Source organism: Sus scrofa, chromosome 15 (assembly GCF_000003025.6).
Source record: "Sus scrofa isolate TJ Tabasco breed Duroc chromosome 15, Sscrofa11.1, whole genome shotgun sequence".
In the NCBI taxonomy this organism is placed as follows: domain Eukaryota; kingdom Metazoa; phylum Chordata; class Mammalia; order Artiodactyla; family Suidae; genus Sus; species Sus scrofa.
In genome coordinates this window covers 137,403,470-137,422,158 of record NC_010457.5, presented here as the reverse complement: position 1 = coordinate 137,422,158, position 18,689 = coordinate 137,403,470, and the positions used below count along the sequence as shown (strand labels likewise).

General features: G+C 53.1%; 1 protein-coding gene across 46 annotated transcripts in view; it reads right to left on the bottom strand.

The window, feature by feature from the left end:
- LRRFIP1 (LRR binding FLII interacting protein 1) overlaps positions 1-18,689 on the bottom strand; it is a 156,122-nt gene that overhangs the window by 17,225 nt on the left and 120,208 nt on the right. For 21 of the 46 annotated variants that reach the window (XM_021075507.1, XM_021075473.1, XM_021075477.1 and 18 more), the window contains 8 exons: positions 12,782-12,814; positions 12,010-12,135; positions 9,823-9,894; positions 7,666-7,836; positions 4,342-4,434; positions 3,314-3,406; positions 2,085-2,177; positions 626-767 (listed from right to left, as the gene is read on the bottom strand). In XM_021075507.1, coding sequence (XP_020931166.1) covers positions 626-767; positions 2,085-2,177; positions 3,314-3,406; positions 4,342-4,434; positions 7,666-7,836; positions 9,823-9,894; positions 12,010-12,135; positions 12,782-12,814 — 823 coding nt within the window. The remainder of the gene's footprint in view (positions 1-625; positions 768-2,084; positions 2,178-3,313; positions 3,407-4,341; positions 4,435-7,665; positions 7,837-9,822; positions 9,895-12,009; positions 12,136-12,781; positions 12,815-18,689) is intronic. The other 25 variants (XM_021075509.1, XM_021075483.1, XM_021075493.1 and 22 more) reach the window with 3 other exon arrangements.

Sequence of the window (18,689 nt, the reverse complement as noted above, 5' to 3'; positions counted from 1 at the left end):
AGGTCCTGCAATTTATAGTCTTGCAGAAGCCCAAACATGACATGCAAAGGAACATCGCCCCCTGATGAAGGGGCAGACATAGTCAGGTTCTTGCTGGTGAGGAGAGCCCTTCTCGCTGGGCGCCACCCAGGGCTCTGTCCACCTGCTGTCCGTGGGCACCTCACGTGCTCAAAATGCTTCACGGTGCACAGGATGGGCAGTGCAGGCTCGCCCACGTGGTCAACCAACTCACTTTACAGCCTCTGCTGCTCTGATCGTTTGGCAATTCTGTAAGGCGAAAAGCCCTACCTGCCACCTACCTATCTGAGGAAAACCCAGAGAATGCTCTCGCTCGCTTAATTCCGAGATTATCTTCCTCGCACGCGCAGCCTCCCTGGGAGCTTTGAGGAGCAAAAGACACGAACTCTCAAGCCGCTGGTGGTGAGCATGAACAAAGGGACACGCCAGACAACACACGTGGGTGACTGCATCGTTGGGCAAGGAAGCGCCCACGGAGTGACAGGACGAAGGGCATGCTGGGTGGCGGTTAATCGGTCAGTGATGATTCTGTCCATTCTAACAGAGCATGGAGGGTGCATCAGGGCTGACCGGAAGACGAATGGCTCACAGCAAGGCCAGCACTTACCTAGCGTCCCGTCCCCGGGGGCCTGGGGAGCGCCGACCTCCTCCTTCGTCATCTTCGTAGACCCTGGGTGTTCCACACGGCTGAGAGGGTCTGAGGTCTCGCCATTGGTGGCTGTTTCTGAATTGAGTATTATCCCGTGTTTCTGGGAATAAAAACAGGCTCGTCGTAATACTCACCGAGTGATTCTAGGTTAAGCTGCGTTTTATAAGTAAGAACGAATAAAACCCCTGTGTTTCCCTAAGCAGGGAGAGACGCAGACGGAGCGGCTGGGCACACCCCTGTCAACAGGCCATCCACGCTCAGGGATGTGGGCTGGCTTCCTCCAGGGGCACTCCTGCCTCACGCCTTCCCATCCACGTCCGAACGTGCTGGTGACGAGACCCGTTCAATGCGCATCCTTTTGACCTAGACGTGGTGGCCTGCAGGCCGCCACGAAGCGGAGGGTCAGGCAAAGCCCTGTCAAGTGACCTTACTTCTAGAACCCTGCTTGTGTTCTTGGTCAGGACAGACAAAGACAGGAGCACGTACGTGTTCGGAAGAGAATGAACGAACCCTGGCGGCTAGAAGGTTGGCGGCATTCGAAAGACGTCTAACTCCTGCTCACTATGCGACAATGCACTTTTTTATTTATTTATTTTTTGGTCTTTCTTGGGCCACACCTGCGGCATGTGGAGGTTCCCAGGCTAGGGGTCCAATCGGAGCTGCAGCTGCCGGCCTACACCACAGTCACAGCCACGCCCGATCCTTAACCCACTGAGCGAGGCCAGGGATCGAACCCGTGTCCTCATGGACACCAGTCGGGTTCGTTGACCACTGAGCCACAACAGGACCTCCGCAAAGCACTTGAAACACGGCTACACTTCGCAAGGCCAGGAGGCCCCCCTCCCCACGGATCCCTCCCTCCCCCTCGTCCCCCCTGCTCTTTCTCCTGGGCTTGGAGGAACTCCCTGGCCCTGAAAGCCTGTTCCCTGCTGGCCGGAGGCTCTGGCCTTGACCCTTCCCTATGAGCAGCTGACAGTGAGGTTTCTGCTGGCAGCCACACCATCCAGGCTCAGCGCGGGGAGTTCGCCCAGAGCTCTGACCCCCAGTGCTGCCCGCTAGTTTATCTTACTCGTCTGGCCAGCAGCTGGAGACCCCATAACAAGGCCCCGCAGGATGTGGAACTTCCTTACAGTCCTGGAGAACTACACCGAGGACAAATTTAGACGGCCTATCGGAAAAACTCTTAGAAATCAGAGTTGCTGCCAAGATCCTATGTGCTTGTAAGCATCTAAAAGCAATATGGGCGAACCCACAGAATCCACACGGACGCCGCAGTTCTCGTGGGGTCAGTGAAGCTGCGGTCAGATTTTACTAACAGGCAAACATCCACAGCCTGAGATTAAGGGACATCACGACACACAGTCGTCCTTGAGAGTCCTGGGGTGGCTGTCGTCTCTCCTGGACTTCGGCTCCATACCTTTAATTCCTCTTTTAGCACGACTACTTCTTCTCTAAGATCGTCTCGTTCGCTCCTTATGGAATCAAAGAACTCTTTCTGCCTCTCTAACGCCTGAGTGTGTACAGAGCAGAGAGAGAGAAGATTCACACAGGTGAGCGGATGACATCCGAAGCAGGACCGAGAAGGAGGCTCCTACCATGCAACACACTAAGCGTCAAGGCACATTCCAGGCAAAGGGCTTGAAGACACACACACCGTGCAAGCACCAAGCGCGCTCTCAACTCAGGCCGCCGAGCAACAGCGCTGCGCGTGCCCTCCAGGACATCAGCATCCCGGAGGCACGGACGCCCCGTCCCACATCTCCTCCTGGCCTCGTTGGCAGGGGCACAGCAGAGAGAACCAACAGAAGCAGTGCACCCATTTAAATGAGGGGGAAAGAAGAAGAAGAAATGCTCGATAGCCCCCAGGGACAATTCTTTTAGTAACTTGGACTATTTCTGTAACTGATCCTCCGTCTCTGCTGTCACGGATAAAGAGTGGTCCTGAAGCAAACACACACGCACAGACAGGCACACAGAGCCCCGAACAAGTGTCAGCGAGCACATCAGAGCGAAGGCGGGGTGCAGCTTCGCGAGGCAAAGGCGTGGAAGGTTGCGCCAGCGTCTAGAGATCTCTACCGGGGCCGTGTGGTGTGAGGTCGCTGTATTCGGGGAGCCGTTGGGCATCACGGCCATCACCTCATTCAGTGGGTTCCCTTCTCCCTGCTCATCACTCCCAAGCACAGGTGGGCTGCCTCCTCTTTCCTTACGGAGGAGGGGGTCTGACATCTCCCTGGGGACCCTCAGGTGGGGATGCAGGGGTGCAGGACCTGCCACCCTACAGCTCCCTCGAACCCCTTTGAGAAAAAGCCCAGGCCACACCGGCCAGGGGATCCCAAGAGGTCAGAGCCTCCACGCCTGGGGGACCCTCCCAGAGCCTCACTCTGACCTGGGTGCCACTGGCCGCTCCCAGGCAGGCAGAGCATCAGCAGGTAATGCTGACAAAGCGAGTGCTTCCGTGCTGGGAGTCAGCTTCCAACACACAGGTAATGTCACTTTGTGCGTAAGGATAGTCTCTTATTGAGTCTGTGTCACACGGGGGCCGCATGCAAACTCATACACGCCTTTTCGCAAACCGCAGTCTGAAGGCACTCAATTTGCTAAGCAGACTGCCCAGGGGAACAGGTTTCAAAGGCTTGTGAGTCCTACCCCTATCTTTTTGTCTTTCCACTCTATTGTTTCCTGAAGATCAGAAATCTCCCTGATATAACTCTCCTGTTTCTGCTGTAGCTGTCGGATTTCCTGAAGAATAGGAACAGATGGAAAGAAAGCAGACACAGGGTTAGACAGGAAGAGACTGCAGTGCAGACGACCCCTGAGCCCGCCAGCGCCCTGGAGATTCCAGCGCCACGTCCTCAGCCTGCGCCCGAGTTCGAGTTGGTTCTCAGCGTGCTGCGACCTCACCCTTGACCTCCTCCAGGCTCCAAGTGCAAGAGGAAAACCTGGACGGCCGAGAGTCTCGCTTATAGGCAGTGACGGTCTCATCAAGTTTTTTTTTTTAAAGCTGAAAATCAACCCTATATTCGTTTCCTATTGTCCCTGTAACAAACTGGCCCAAATTCAGTGGCTTAAAACAACCCAAGTTAATTTTCTCACAGTTCTGGAGCTCGAAGTTTAAAATGAGTCTTACGGTGTCTCCAGGGTGTGGGCAGACAAGGGTCCTGGTCTAGAAGCTCAGGGAGAGCACCTGTTTCCCCTTCTTTACCTCCTAGAGGTGCCCACGGTCCTTGGCCTGTGGCTGGCCTCTGCCTCTGTGGTCACATCTCCTGGAACTTTCCTGCCTCCCTCTTCCAGGGAGCCCTTTGCTCACCCTGGGCTCCCCGGGATAATCCAGGCCCATCGCTTATCACAAGGTCCTATAACATAATCACACCCGCAAACTCCCTTTTGCTTTGTAAGGTGACAGGTTCAGCTCTGGGGATTCGGACGTGGACGTCTTAGGGGGCCACTATTCTATCTGCCACGCCCCCCTCCCCAGACAAACACAAACCCACCAACGAAGGAGCATCTTCTCTGACAAAAGGAACTCTTTTCTGAAGCGAGGTGTAGAGAATTAGCCTCAGCTCAACTTTCGAGAAAACTGGTCACTTTAGTAATGAACCAACAGACTGCTCCCAGGTCCCCAAGAGATGAGCAAATAAATAAAAAGCAAAAGAAAACTTGGAAAAGTGACTCACCTCAAGCAGCTCTTCCCTTTGCTTCAGGGCCTCTTTGACTTCAGCAAACTGAAACTGTAGGATGCTGTGGGCGTGCTTCTCCCTTTCAAACTCCTGTAAAGGAGGAAAGCAGCACTCGAGTGGCAGTGGAATGACATTTTCTGTCCATGTCCTCACAACTCACACTGACCTGGACCAAACCACCCAGTACCACGTCGCCACAGCTTGCAAGGCCTTTTTAATTACGCGACCTCATTTCTCTGGACTTTCTAGAAGACGCCCTGTGACTCCCTGTAAAAGGAACCTGCAGAGTCGGGGTAACAGGCAGTCTCACCTGGCTGCTTTCTAGGTAGGCGACACCCCGGGAAGGGTCCCTGTCAGGGGTCTGCCGAGGCCACAGGGGCACCTGTGCTGAGGGCCTGGAGGAGGCAGGATTGGTAAGAAGAGGACGCCGTATTTTGAAACATGCCAGTGAACACTCTTGGGGCTAAAGGCGGGAATAGGTGTGGTCGACTTTGGCGAGTTCATCTCATTAACAGGAGTGGCCGGCTTTGTACCCCAGCGACAGCACAGGACCAGGTAGGGGAGCAAAGCGCAGTTTGTATTTTTTAGGGCTGCACCTGCGGCATATGGACGTTCACAGCCGCAGCAACATCAGCTCTGAGCCGAGTCTGCGATCTACACCATGCTCACGGCATCGCCGGATCCTTAACCCACCGATGAGGCCAGGGATTGAACCCGAGACCTCATGGTTCCTAGTCGGATTCGTTTCTGCTGTGCCACAAATGGGAACCCTGCAAAGCACTTTTTGACACAAAACCGCTGCCCTGATCTGACCCTGCCCTGTGTGAGGCTCACCCTGCGACTAAGCCACTCAGCTCTTTCCGGCCTCCCATTCGGCTCAGCCACAACGGCACCGTCCCTGAGGACGGATGGGTACCCAACCAGCTGCCCACAGTTTAGGGGCAGAGGACCCCTTCCCTAGGTTGGCTAGCTGGTTATTTTAGAAGGGGCCTGACCTCACTCATGCTGGCCTCATGAGCTCACCTACTTCCTGAAGTCTGCAGGTGCCTGGGCCCCCCTGGCTATGACAAGGACCTGTCTGTTGGGCTTCCCTTGGCTCCTGGTCCTCGCCTTGGGACAACATTCCAGGATCACCCCATTTTTCTGGAATTGAACGTGGGGTTTCTTGGTCTACTTACTGATGCCTAAATGAGAACATTCTAGGAGTATTTATTTACTAAAAAAGGTTTTTTTGGAGTTTCTGTTGCGGCTCAGTGGGTTAAGGACCCGACATTGTGTCTGAGAGGATGGGGGTTTGCTCCCTGGCCTTGCTCAGTGGGTTAGGGATCCGGTGTTGCTACGAAGCTGCAGCACAGGTGGCAGATGTGGCTCAGATCTGGCACTGCTGTGGCTGTGGTGTAGGTCTGCAGCTGTAGCTCTGATTTGACTCCTGGCTCAAGAACGTCCATATGTCACAAGTGCAGCAGTAAAAAGAGAAAATAAAATGAAATAATAATTTTTTATTTTTTTGGACAAGGTGTGCGGTGGCTTGATGAGAGATCTCAGTTCCTGGACCAGGGACTGAACTTGGGCTGTAGCAGTGAAAATCCTGACCACTGGACCACCAGGGAACTCCTATTCTAGGCATATTTAGACATGCATGACAGTACCCTTCCACCCGAGTAGGAATCTCAGGATGCTCTCTGCTCCTACATTGTGAATTAGTTTCAAAGAGAGCTTTCACGACATCAGGGCTCATGAAAGGTTTCTCCTTTGTTCCAGAGTTCAGCTGCCAGGAACTTCCTGGACAAAATTCTTTTTTAGCTTCTACAGCAACTACAGCAGTGGGAGAAGGCCCTTGAGTTGTTAACAGCACCTTGGTTTTAACCCTTGGGATTTAGAGGGCGTAGCCAGTTTAAAAAAAAAATAAATAATGACACTCACAAATTAAAATTCCCAGTTATCTCTGCAACTCTGAAAAACTGGACAGTATTCTAGGATTCGATCAAAGGATCCCTTAAAATAGGAAAAGTCAGTATTCTTTGCTCTGCATCTCACAAAGAACAGCTAGGCCAGCCTGCGCCAGATCAGCCTACTGTCACTAAGGTCAACTATGCTCACGCTTTTTGTTGATGTCGCAAATCAATACATTCATTCCAGTGGTTCTTAATGAGAGCCCAAACAAGTTCCCACCCTTCTCGGAGCTTGATGAAGGTATTTAATTCTTTTTTTTTTTTTTTTTTCAGGGCCACACCTGTGGCATATGGAAGTTCCCAGGCTAGGGGTCGAATCGGAGCTGTATCTGCCGGCCTACACCACAGCCACAGCAATGCCAGGTCGGAGTCATGTCTGCGACCTACACCACAGCTCACAGCAATGCCGGGTCTTTAACCCACTGAGAGAGGCCGGGGATCGAACCCAAAACCTCATGGCTCTGAGTCGGATTCGTTTCTACTGCACCACGATGGGAACTCCGGTATTTGATTCTTAGATAGAGGAATTGTGTCTTTTCCCAAGCAGCAGAAAACAAATGAAAACAATTTTCTTAAAATCCTTGATACTGGAAACATGTTCTTTAGGATGCTGAGAAAACAAAATAAAAATCAAGAAATGTACATTAAGAGGAAAATCTTGAGGCATCCAATGGTGCCTTGGCCAAGCACGTTGGTCCTTTCGCAGGTAGGTTTTCCTCACGGTCATGACTTTACCTTACATGCAAAACGCACCAGTGTCCTCCCAGGAGAATGGCCTCTAGCTTATGCACTGGAATTGTGCACATCCATAGCTCAAGTCCCTTGGCAAAGAATATAGTTTTCCTTCTTAGAGGTTAAGGCGTCCAGGGCAAATAAGGAACTATTGTTTTAAAAAACCAGGAGTTCCCGCTGTGGTCCAGTGGGTTAAGAGTCCAGCTGCAGTGGCTCGGGTTGCTGTGGAAGCACGGGTTCAATCCCCAGCCTGGTACAGCCAATTGAAGGAAGCAGCGTTGCCGCAGCTACAGCTGGGATTCAATCCCTGGCTTGGGAACGTCCATGTGCCACAGGTGCGACCACTTAAAAAAACCCAAAACCCCACCCCCCCCAACAAATACCTGTGTCCATATGAAGAACGCGTATGTACACACACCATCCATCAAATACGTCTACGGACAGATATGCACACGGACACATCCCGCCATCCTCACGTATACCCTTGACGTGTGTACATGCACACGAGCGTTCTCGCCAACAGCACTCGTGTGTATTTTCTCGCACGTCTGCATATACCACTTACACACATCTGCATCTACCACTTACACACATCTGCACCCCCCCGTGGTCCCGCCCTCCCCGCGCCCCGACGCACCTTGCTCTTCTCCTCGAGCTGCCGCCGGGACTCGGCCAGCTGCTCCTCCAGCTCCAGCAGCACGTCCTTCAGCGTGTCCACCTGGTACATGAAGTTGGTCTTCTCGTTGTCCAGCTGCGCGTTGGAGACCATGGCCTTCTTGTACTTCTCCTCCGCTTCCGCCAGGGAGTCCTGCAGAGGCCAGGCCACGGTTTTGGAATTGCGGAAAGAAACAAAACCGCGGAGGCGTTAGCGTGTTTAACTCGATGCCCCAAACTCAGTCCTACGTGTCGACTTTACGGGAGAGCAAATGACCCCGAGTGAGAACCACGTGGCGTCCGACGGGCTCACAAATCCCCCTTTTCCGTTGGATCTAATTCTCGTGACTCAGAAAATCGGTTCCTAACTGGGTCTCTGGGTGAAAATAACTGAGTCATCAGGCCGAGGGCGCATGCGGGGGAAGGGCCCTGGTCGCAGAGGCAGAGGCGCCCTGGCTGCGTGATTCTACGGGTGGGGCTGGTGGACGTGTCCCTCGAGGAATCACTCCAGACACGAGAGCAGGCGGAGCCCGGGCCAGAGCCAGTGCTGGGAAAACACAACACCTGTCGCCAGCTGCCCACCGTCCCCGTCGGGGCTCATGAACCCAGAGAGACTTCGGTGGCATTTCACACTTTCAACCCACGGGAAAAAGAAACAAGGAACGCCGCTCACCGGGCAGGTCCTGGGAAGGAAAAGGTCATTCCTCTGAAAGGCGTGTCGCCGGCACAGAGGCCTGCAAAGTAACCGCGGCCCCCGCCCCGGGGGGACCGCCCTGGCAGGCAGGCAACACAGAACAGCCCCGTCTGGATCCCCACACGCGGACGGGGAGGCGGCCGGGGGCAAACAGAGAGAGGCGGGGCCTGGCGCACAAACCACCCTGAGCCAGAGAAAGGCGGGCACAGCTGGACAGCATGTCAGGTGCCACCAGGAGGCTCTTGGGGGACCCGCGCTGCTCTCCGCCTGCATGTGCAAACAGGGCCAAGGATTTTAGGTGGAAGCAGGATTCCTGGGCTGCTTCAGTGGCTCCCTTTTCAACGCCAAGCCTGAGTTGAAAGCCAGAATCTTCATCCTCCCTCCTCCACTTTAAAAAAATTTATTTAATTTAAATTTTCTTTTTAGGGCGGCACCCATGGCATATGGAAGTTCCCAGGCTAGGGAGTGAATCAGAGCCACAGCAGAGGCCTATGCCACAGCCATAGCAATGCCAGATCCGAGCTGCATCCAAGGACTACGCTGCAGCTCGCGGCAATGCTGGCCAGATCCTTAACCCCCTGAGCGAGGCCAGGGATCAAACCCGCATCCTCATGGATACTAGCTGGGTTCTTAACCCCCTGAGCTACAGCGGGAACTCCATGTTCTCCCCTTTTTAAAGGGAGGTGATGCAGGAAAGTGATTAATTAGCCATGTGATTTGGTGCCCCCCGTGATACTGAACTCGAACTGTTGGGGGTACTTTCTCGGGAGTTAAAAAGGAAGTAACACATTTGCCATCTCCTGCTAGACCAGGAGCTGCCTGGGGAAGCCGGAGGACATGCTTCTTGACTCCCCACCTCACCCTCGGGGAGCCCGGCAACTAACTTTCCCGGTTGGCACAACGCAGGAATTCCACTTTCTAAAAGCATCCTGTATTTACTCAAATAAACCCAAGATGACAGACATCCAGGCATGGTTTCCATGAGTCACACTGTGCACTCTGCACATAATTCGGGTGTTTCAAAGGCACAGTGATAGCACTTCCTTCTGGTAGACACCAGGTGTTTCGAGAAGCAAATTAAGGTGAAGCACTTTTGTGCAGAAAGTGAGGAAAACCAGAAAAGCCCTCTTCGGGTGCATGGTACCCTTCTGTGCGAAACAGGAAAGAGGTTTGAGGCCAGGTGGAGGGTGGGGGGAGCACAAGACATGCATCAGGAAACGCGTTAGTCACTTCTTCTACGGAGGAGTTAGAATTTACAAACTCGGCTCCAAAGCCGCCTTTGGAGAAGGATGCGCACAGACCCCAGGCTACAGGCGTTCTTGCCGCTCCAGCTGCTAAGAGTCTGGAGCCTCTTGGGAGCCGGCATGCAGCCTGAATGGCTCCTGGAGGAGTTTTTAAAGTTCAGTTGGGTTAATCACACAAGCCCACACTTCCGCCAGCTGGTACCTTCATCTCTTTCAACCCCTGCATGTATCTGCCTTCTACATCCTGAATCTGGTCCTTTAGCTCATTGAGCTCCTGGGGAAACGGCAAGAAAGGACGTCAAGGGAGGAAAATGGACGGGGACAGTAAAGAAACAGGCGATTCTTTGATTCTTCTCTCCTTCTGGGGGGTCCCTCATGGGTCCCCTGCACAGCGATCTTCTTTTAATTTTTTTACGAGTTAAAAGGAAAATAAGATAAATTTCAGGACTACAAAGACGAAGATTTAGGGGTATCTCAGATGATATTTTCAACACAATGTTATCAAATGTGGGTGTCTCTCATGTATTTTTCTTTTCTTTCCTTTATTTTCTTTTTGGACAGCCTCGTGGCATCTGGAGTTCCCGGGCCAGGGGTCAGATCTGAGCCGCAGCTGCGACCTACGCCGCGGCTGCAGCAATGCTGGATCCTTACCCCACTGTGCCGGGCCAGGGATCGAACCGCGACCTGGTGCTGCAGAGATGCCCATGATCCTGCTGAGCCACAGCGGGAACTCCTTGCTCATGAACTTTTACACAATTTTATAAAACAGGCAAAAGACTCTCTGAAAACAGAACAAGTGAACTTATTCATATTTAACGAGTTTGTTCAAACTCTCTGAGTTTCACTCTGTGCTACGCACAGCAAGATGCTGAAACCCAAACTCGGCACAGCACTGCCGTCCCCTTAGGGAGCCCCCGGCCCCCTCCTCGCCTGCCTGGTTCACCCCACATCCCCGGGGGGACCCTCCATAAATCCTTGTTGGACAAGTGGGTGGGGCTCGTGACCCCGGAGCAGGGTCACGTTACGACCGCAGCAAACGCTCCATCGAGGGGCTCTGGATGAACAAAGGGCCCCGGGAGGCCAGGCCAGCACAGAGGAGGGACATTCCAGGAAGAGCAGTCAAAACTGTCCCCACAAAGCACAGGACGGGGAAGGCATCTGCAGGCGGGCCTGGTTCCATCCCCTCCGCTGCTTGAGTTCCTTCTCTGACATCCCTGGCAAACAGCACCCAGCTGTTCAGACAGCGCCATTGGCGGCTGATCCCTTTTGACCAGTTATTTTTGTTGCTGTTGTTTTGGGGTCTTTTTTTTCTTTTGGTCTTTTTAGGGCTGCAGCAGGCTAGGGGCTGAATCAGCGCTGCAACTGCTGGCCTACGCCACAGCCACAGCCTTGCGGGATCCGAGCCGCATCCTCAATCTACACCACAGCGCACGGCAACGCCGGATCCCAGAACCACGGAGCGAGGCCAGGGATGGAACCGATGTCCTCATGGGTGCGAGTCGGGTTAGTTACTGCTGAGCCATGAGGGGATCTCCTTAAGCACTTTTTTTTTTTAAAAAAACTGTGTTTCGGTACCATTGATTTACAGTGTTGTGAGTTTCTGTTACACAGCAAAGTGGCTCAGTCATACATACATACGTATATATATATATATATTCTTTTTCGTATTCTTTTCCACGACAGTTTATCACAGGATAGTGAATACACTTCCCTGTGCCCTATGGTAGGATCTTGCTGTTCTTAGGTTGTTTTCATTACTAGAAAGCTCTTCCAGAAATGAGCCACGTCTGACGGGGAAGCACCTCCGTGGCCTTGGCTCTCTGTCCGGAGGCCACGAGTGCTGGTGACGGAGCCTCTCATGCGCACTGAATCCCTTCCAGATGCAACGTCCCCCTTCTCTCCCACACGCCACTGCTGAGGATGGAACCGGGGACCGTGTCCACGCACCAGTGGCAGGAGAATTCACTAAAATAGCGTGGCGAGGGCCACAGGAGGCACAGGACACGTAGCACGGACGGAGAGCAAGGGCCACTGCGGCAGAGGGTGGGGCTCGGAGGGCAGGTGGTGCCGTCGGGAGCGGGGGGGCCGTCTGCACCCAGCACCTTCCATCACTGTGCTCGGCATGTCTACGTCTGCTCTGTGTTCAGAGGCGGCCGGCACCCCAGGGTCTCCCAGGTGTGCAGAGAGCTGGGACCCCAGGCGGGTCTGCCCTGCTGGGGCTGGGGGACCATGACCCAGCTGGGCCTTCTGTTACTGGAACGCCGAGCTCAGGGGAGGTGAGGGAGACCGGACCCAGAAGGGCTGGAATCTTACAAATGAAATCTTTTTTGACATGAAGACCGTTTTCCTAAAAGGTTTCTCAAGGTCACGAGTAAGGAGAGAGGCTCACCTTGATTTCCCTGATGGACGCCTCGGTGTCAAGGGAGATGGAGGTGTCCCCGCTGCCTCTGCGAGAGGAGGTGCCCCCGAGGGAGGCCAGGGTGGCTGCCGACAGGCTGGGCAGGCTACGGGAGCCCTGCACACGGAAGAGCAAACGGGTATCAGCCGAAGCCAGAAGGGCTTCACGGCCTCCGATGAAGGCACCGCTACTGGAATTCATTTCCAAACCAGAAAACCTTCAGTGGGTGTACGGTAAACAACCAACAGAGCTTCACCTGCAGGGGCCTCGCGGATGCTCGGGATTTGCCTGGACTCACTGTAAGCGCCACGCTGGGCCCACCGCGAATAATCTCACTGTTCTGCTTTTCCCCCTTTTTTTCCTTTTTTGGTTGCCCAACAGCATATGGGGTTCCCAGGCCAGAGGTCAGATCCGAACGGCAGGTGACTGACCTATGCTGCAGCCGCAGCCACACTGGATCCTTTAACCTACTGCGCCGGGCCAGGGATCGAACCTGCGTCCTGATGCTGCAGAGATGCCACTGCTGATCCTGTTGCACCACAGTGCCAACACCTCACTGTCCTGGTTTCACACCCACCCTGGAAGGGACTCCCCGGGACCCCGAAGGTGGTGACGCGAGGCTGCAGAGTCCCACGCCAGCCCTGTCCTCTCAGCAGTGAAAATCTTGATTAGATCAAACAATAGTTTCTTGTTGGTTTCATCTGTAAATTTCAGGACCCTCGTGGCTCATGACACCATACAAAGTGCTACAGAAATTTCTTACCTTCTCAAAGTCCTTTTCTGATCTCTCTTCAACCTGGAGGGGAAAATGGAAAAATATTAAATACTTAAAAGCATTAGATGGCAATGCTGGATTTAGGGGTTATGAGAGTAATAAAATAAAGCATTAGCGTCCTTTGTGCTTTGCACACTCCTCTGCCGTGAGACTCTCGGATACGCTGGCGGCACAGGGACGGCCCACGGCAGCCCAGCAGGCCCGGCTGAACTGCACCATGTGGTTTTTCAACTCTCACAATTTCCACAGGAAGGTGATTTGTGAATGAACAGAAGCCGAAGGGGTGGACTTGTCAGGCGTCCACCCTTGTGTGCAGGACTCGGCGTCAGAGAGGACCAGCGCCAGCCTCGCTCGTGCCCAGCGATGATGGGGACAGAACACAGAACGCGACCCGGGTTCTGCGGCTGGAAGATGAACCCACAGAGTCTCAGTTTCTGTTATCACTGAACTGAGTCTCCCAAGCCAGGGAAAGAGCTGGCCCCGCTGCTCGAGAGTAACTGGCTTGGTGGGACAATTCCAGTTTAGACATCTTGAGAGTGACGCCTGGATGCGGGGAGGTGCTGGGGGTGGTGAAGGCACAGGAGTTCTGCCAGGTGGGAAGGGGGGCCCGGGAATTTGATTTTCACATCTTTCCTGCTTGGACGTGATTCTGAGGCCCCTCCTCTCCCTTCTGTGGCAGGAGGTTCTGTGGGACCCACTGCAGCCTACAGAGCCCCAAGCTGTGCATCGGCGGCGGCCACCCTGAGGGAGACCCCTGCCATGTGGGGAGGTCGCACTGTTGCTGCTTCTTTCTCTGCTCGGCATCCAAGGCCAACTCTTCCTTTGTGCCCCCCCCCCGCCCCGGGCACATTGAGGGTCCCTTCCCAAAAGCCCACGGGAAAAGTCCCAGAGGGTGACAGAACCCTGTACGCAGTTGTCTCCAGACTCTGGTTTTTCCCATCATGTCCCCAACCCCACTTCCTGTGGCTCAGAAGTTCTCGAATTTGATCGCCAGGGAGATGGGCACATCTCTGGTGGGCTGAACCCAACGCGTGAGCAGGGAGCCTGCGGTCACCCTTGACTGCCTCCACTGCAGACCAGACTGCAGGCCGAGAAGTCCTGATGGCTGGGGTCCAAGGCCACCACAGAGCCGCTCGCGAGCACGGCAGCTGCCTGCAGTGCCGCTGGGCGCAGGAGAGGGTGGGGTGCAGGCGTAAGTGCTGGTCAGGACGCTGCTGAGGCAGGGACTTACTGTCAAGTGACCACTCCCTGTCCTCTCCCCACCCTGTGCCCAGGCTAGGCTGGACGCGCCTGGCCTCACCATCCTGTCCCTACCAGGAGGGCTCACTGGCCACCACCCCCACGCTCCCTGAAACTTCAACCTCTTCTGAAGGGCAGGAGACCTGAATAAGCATGAAAATAGCCCAGCAAGTGTGAGAGCTAATCAGCCAACCATGGGAGGCAAATGGAAGCATCCAAAATATCCGATCCAGGAGTTTCTGTTGTGGCTCAGTGGTAACGAACCTCATTAGTATCCATGAGGATGCGGGTTCGATCCCTGGACTTGCTCAGTGGGTTAAGGATCCGGCGTTGCTGTGAGCTGTGGTGTAGGTTGCAGACACGGGTCGGATCTGGTGTTGCTGTGGCTGTGGTGTAGGCCGGCAGCTGCAGCTCTGATTCGACCCCTAGCCTGGGAACCTCCATATGCTGCAGGTGTGGCCCTAAAAAGACAAAAAACCAAAAACAAAATAGCCGATTCATTCAAAAGAAGGCAGTTCCTGAAACCAGCTCTGAGCTCAAGTGTCTTCTCAACAGCTCCAAGTTTAGCCCCCGGGTCTGGCTCCCAAAGCCACTGCATCTGGTCTCCCCCCGCCAGCTCACGTCTGGGTCCTTAGCTGGAACGCTCTCCTCTCAGCTAACTAGTCCCCTCCGTGTCCTGAGAGGAGGAGAGGACATGAAGGGCCACGTCCCTTAAGCCAGCGGGCTGGACCTCCTGTCTGCTTGCTAAGAAAGCCCCTGGTGGCGGGGGGGGGGGGGCTTCCAATCTCGGTGTGCCCCTCCTCCCCAGCAGTCTCCTCTCCATCTGGTCCCAGCCAGCTGTCCCCCCGCAAGGACCAAGCAAGCCTGTGCGTCTCACAGATTCCAGACTCGTTTGGCCCAGACGTGTCCCCTTCCACTCTCCGTGGGACAGTCAGGGCCCGCTAAAGGCAGCTCACGCACACCCATGACCCACACCTCCTGCCACCAGTTGGCACATGCGTTTGGTACCTGTAAACTTATACATCTGGATGTTTTTTTTCAGATGTGCATGTCACACGGGCCTAACGAGAAGTTCCAGGGCTTGTGGAGACGGCCTCCGACGGAGACGGTCCACTCTCACCGTCCCTGTCGGAGCCCCGGGAGCCCTGCACCGAGGTGGGGGGTGGTGGGGATGATGACTTTGGCATTTCGGCTGGGGGCCTTCTCTCCACTTGGGAATCGAAATATTCCTGAACATTTCAGATAACTAAGGCAGAGCTACCTGTCCAGGACTCCTCTGCTGGGCAGTCATTAGATCTCCTGGGCTCAAGGCCTTCATTCCCTAGAATAGGTCGGCTTGCAGGATGAATATTAATGAGATGTAAATAAGGAAGGCAAAGCAATTCTTGGTAGAATAGGAAGATTCAGCTGTAGAGACTGTCGAGCCTGCTGCTTTTTGCTCTGCACTTTAAGTATATCTTCCTGACTTTTCATCAACAATAGAGACATATTGCACAGAAAAATGAAGCTCCAGAAGTCCTATGTTCACCCAAAAATATCTTTTATGGAAAAGCACTCCACTTTTTAAAGGCTGTCTTATGAGAAAAGTTAGAAGGCATGTATACCAGATCAAAAAGCGTTGGTTTTGTGGGGGCCTTGAGCACAGCTTTGTGCTGCAATGTTTCAACATAAACATCGCCTTTATAATTTGCAAAACTCCAAATAAGAAATAAAGAAAAAACCCTAAAAACCACAGCTTTCTCTTTAATTAAAAAAAATTTAAAAATAGTTTAGGAGTTTCTGCTATAGCACAGTGGGTTAAGGATCTGATTGCAGCGGCCTGGGTGGCTGCAGAGGTGCAGGTTTGATCCCAGCCCAGGGCAGTGGGTTAAAGGATCTGGTGTGGCTGCAGCTGCTGTGTAGGTAGCAGCTGCAGCTCAGATTCCATCCCCGGCTCGGGAACTTCCATATGCTGCAGGTGCAGCCCTAAAAAGAAGACAAAGTTTGAAAAATGACCCAGCTCTGAAACACAACGAACGCAGAATGTGAAAATTTAGAATATGTCTTAAGCAGAAACCACAGAGGGAAAAATTAAGCTCAGTGAGAGTTATACCAATCTGCGCTTAACTACTGTTCCCAATCTCTGTTCCACAAAGCAGACTAAGTGCTGTTTGTGTGTTTTCTGAATGACATGGGACAGGTGTTTTTGTTAACCTTGCAACCTGAGAAGTACGGGGAGCCCCATGGAAAGTGGTGCAGCCCCGCAGAGTCCTGGCAGCCCCACTGACGGCCACTAGATGGCAGTCTTGTGGAGCCTTGGTCAGTCGGGTGACTGGGGGGGGGGTTACAGCCCCAACAAAGGAACAGGTAGGTAACCCTAAAATGAGTTTAGTGTGACACAAAACACAGTACTTTATCTCTGAAAGTAAGAGACAAAGAAACAGGATAGATGAAAGGGTTTTTAACACTGTCGTGGCTACTGTGGATGTGGGTTTGATCCCTGGCCCTGTTCGGTGGATTAAAGTACAGTGAGCCACCCAGGCCCCAACAGGCCGTCCCCCGCGTGGGACAAGCCAGGGACCTCGTGGACAGTGAGGACATGGCGGACATCGCCTCCGCATCTGAGAAAGGGCGGCAGCGCCACAGACCCTGCAGCCCATCTGCCTCCCGGCTCTCACTTACCGAGCAGCGCTGACCATCTTCGGTCAGTGTGAAAACTTTACGGGAAAGGGCTTATAAAATGCGTAAGCCGGCGGAGTATGATCTAAGCTGAGCGTGTGCAAAGGCATCTTTTAAAGTCTATGGGATACAACCCAACAGCAAAAAAAACCAATCAATCAATGGAAAAATGGGCAAAAGACCTGAATAGACATTTCTCCAAAGAAGATATACAGATGGCCAACAAACACATGAAAAAATGCTCAACATCACTGATTATAAGAGAAATGCAAATCAAAACTACCATGAGATACCACCTCACCCCAGTCAGAATGGCCATCATTCATAAATCCACAGATAACAAGTGCTGGAGGGGCTGTGGAGAAAAGGGAACCCTCCTGCACTGCTGGTGGGAATGTAAACTGGTACAGCCACTATGGAGAACAGTTTGGAGATACCTTAGAAATCTATACATAGAACTTCCATATGACCCCACAATCCCACTCTTGGGCATCTATCCGGACAAAACTCTCCTTAAAAGAGGCACATGCACCCGCATGTTCATTGCAGCACTATTCACAATAGCCAGGACATGGAAACAACCCAAATGTCCATCGACAGAGGATTGGATTCGGAAGATGTGGTATATATACACAATGGAATACTACTCAGCCATAAAAAAGAATGACATAATGCCATTTGCAGCAACATGGATGGAACTAGAGAATCTCATACTGAGTGAAATGAGCCAGAAAGACAAAGAAAAATACCATATGATATCACTTATAACTGGAATCTAATACCCAGCACAAATGAACATCTCCTCAGAAAAGAAAATCACGGACTTGGAGAAAAGACTTGCGGCTGCCTGATGGGAGGGGGAGGGAGTGGGAGGGATCGGGAGCTTGGGCTTATCAGACACAACTTAGAATAGATTTACAAGGAGATCCTGCTGAATAGCATTGAGAACTTTGTCTAGATACTCATGTTGCAACAGAAGAAAGGGTAGGGGGAAAAATGTAATTGTAATGTATACATGTAAGGATAACCTGACCCCCTTGCTGTACAGTGGGAAAAAAAAAAATTAAAAAAAAAAACCAAAAAAAACAAAACAAAAAAAACAAGTCAGCAGTGGACTGGTTACACATAAAAAAAAATAAAAAAATAAAGTCTATGGGAGAGGTGACTTCCCAGAAATTTCTGTGAGCCTGTAAATTATGGCCACTCTTCCAAAAACAAATGCTTCACGTAGAGCACATGAAATATTTGATTAATTCCAACCTTCTAGGATCGTCGCGTCTGCAGGAGTTTACTACTATTTAGGCTCATTGAAGCCTGAGGCCCGGTGCGTTCCGCACGCCAGGCTTTCCGTGTTGCCCTCTGGCTTGCCCACCCTCCTGGAGACCCAGTCCAGGTTGCGGGCACAGACGACCCTAGCAAAGGGGCCGGGGACGAAAGGACTTCTCCTCAGGGTGCCCCAGCCCCACACAGGAAATGGGGTCACAGGAGCGATGCCATCGCAGGCTCCCTCTCAGGACACCAAGGGACAGGAGTGGCCACGGCTCAGAAGACACCCACTGCAGGGACTTTCCTTCCAACAGGAACAGTGGTGGCGTCTACCATGAGAATGGAAAGTTTTGGTTTAAGTTCAGTAACACTGACCTCATCCTGAGTGACTTGTCCTTGAACTTGTCTATTCATAATTCAAGACCTGTTTTTCCACTCCGTCCCTGCCCCCACCCCTTCACGCGACACCAAACATGAGTCACGTCGGGCTTTTGTTTCTCCAGCTCGAACGGGGCTGCGACTCCAGGTCACCACTCACGCTGGAAACACAGGGGCACGTGAACCTGGGCTCCCCCCAGGACACCCGGCGGGATGTTTCGAACACCCACAGCCTCTCTGGCCCGGGCGGGGCTCTGAGCCTGGAGGCCCAGGCGCTCTGCAAACACGCGCTCCAGGCCCGGAGCCTCCACCCCGGGCAGCATCCTGCCTTCCCGCCGGGGCCCAGCTGCTGAGG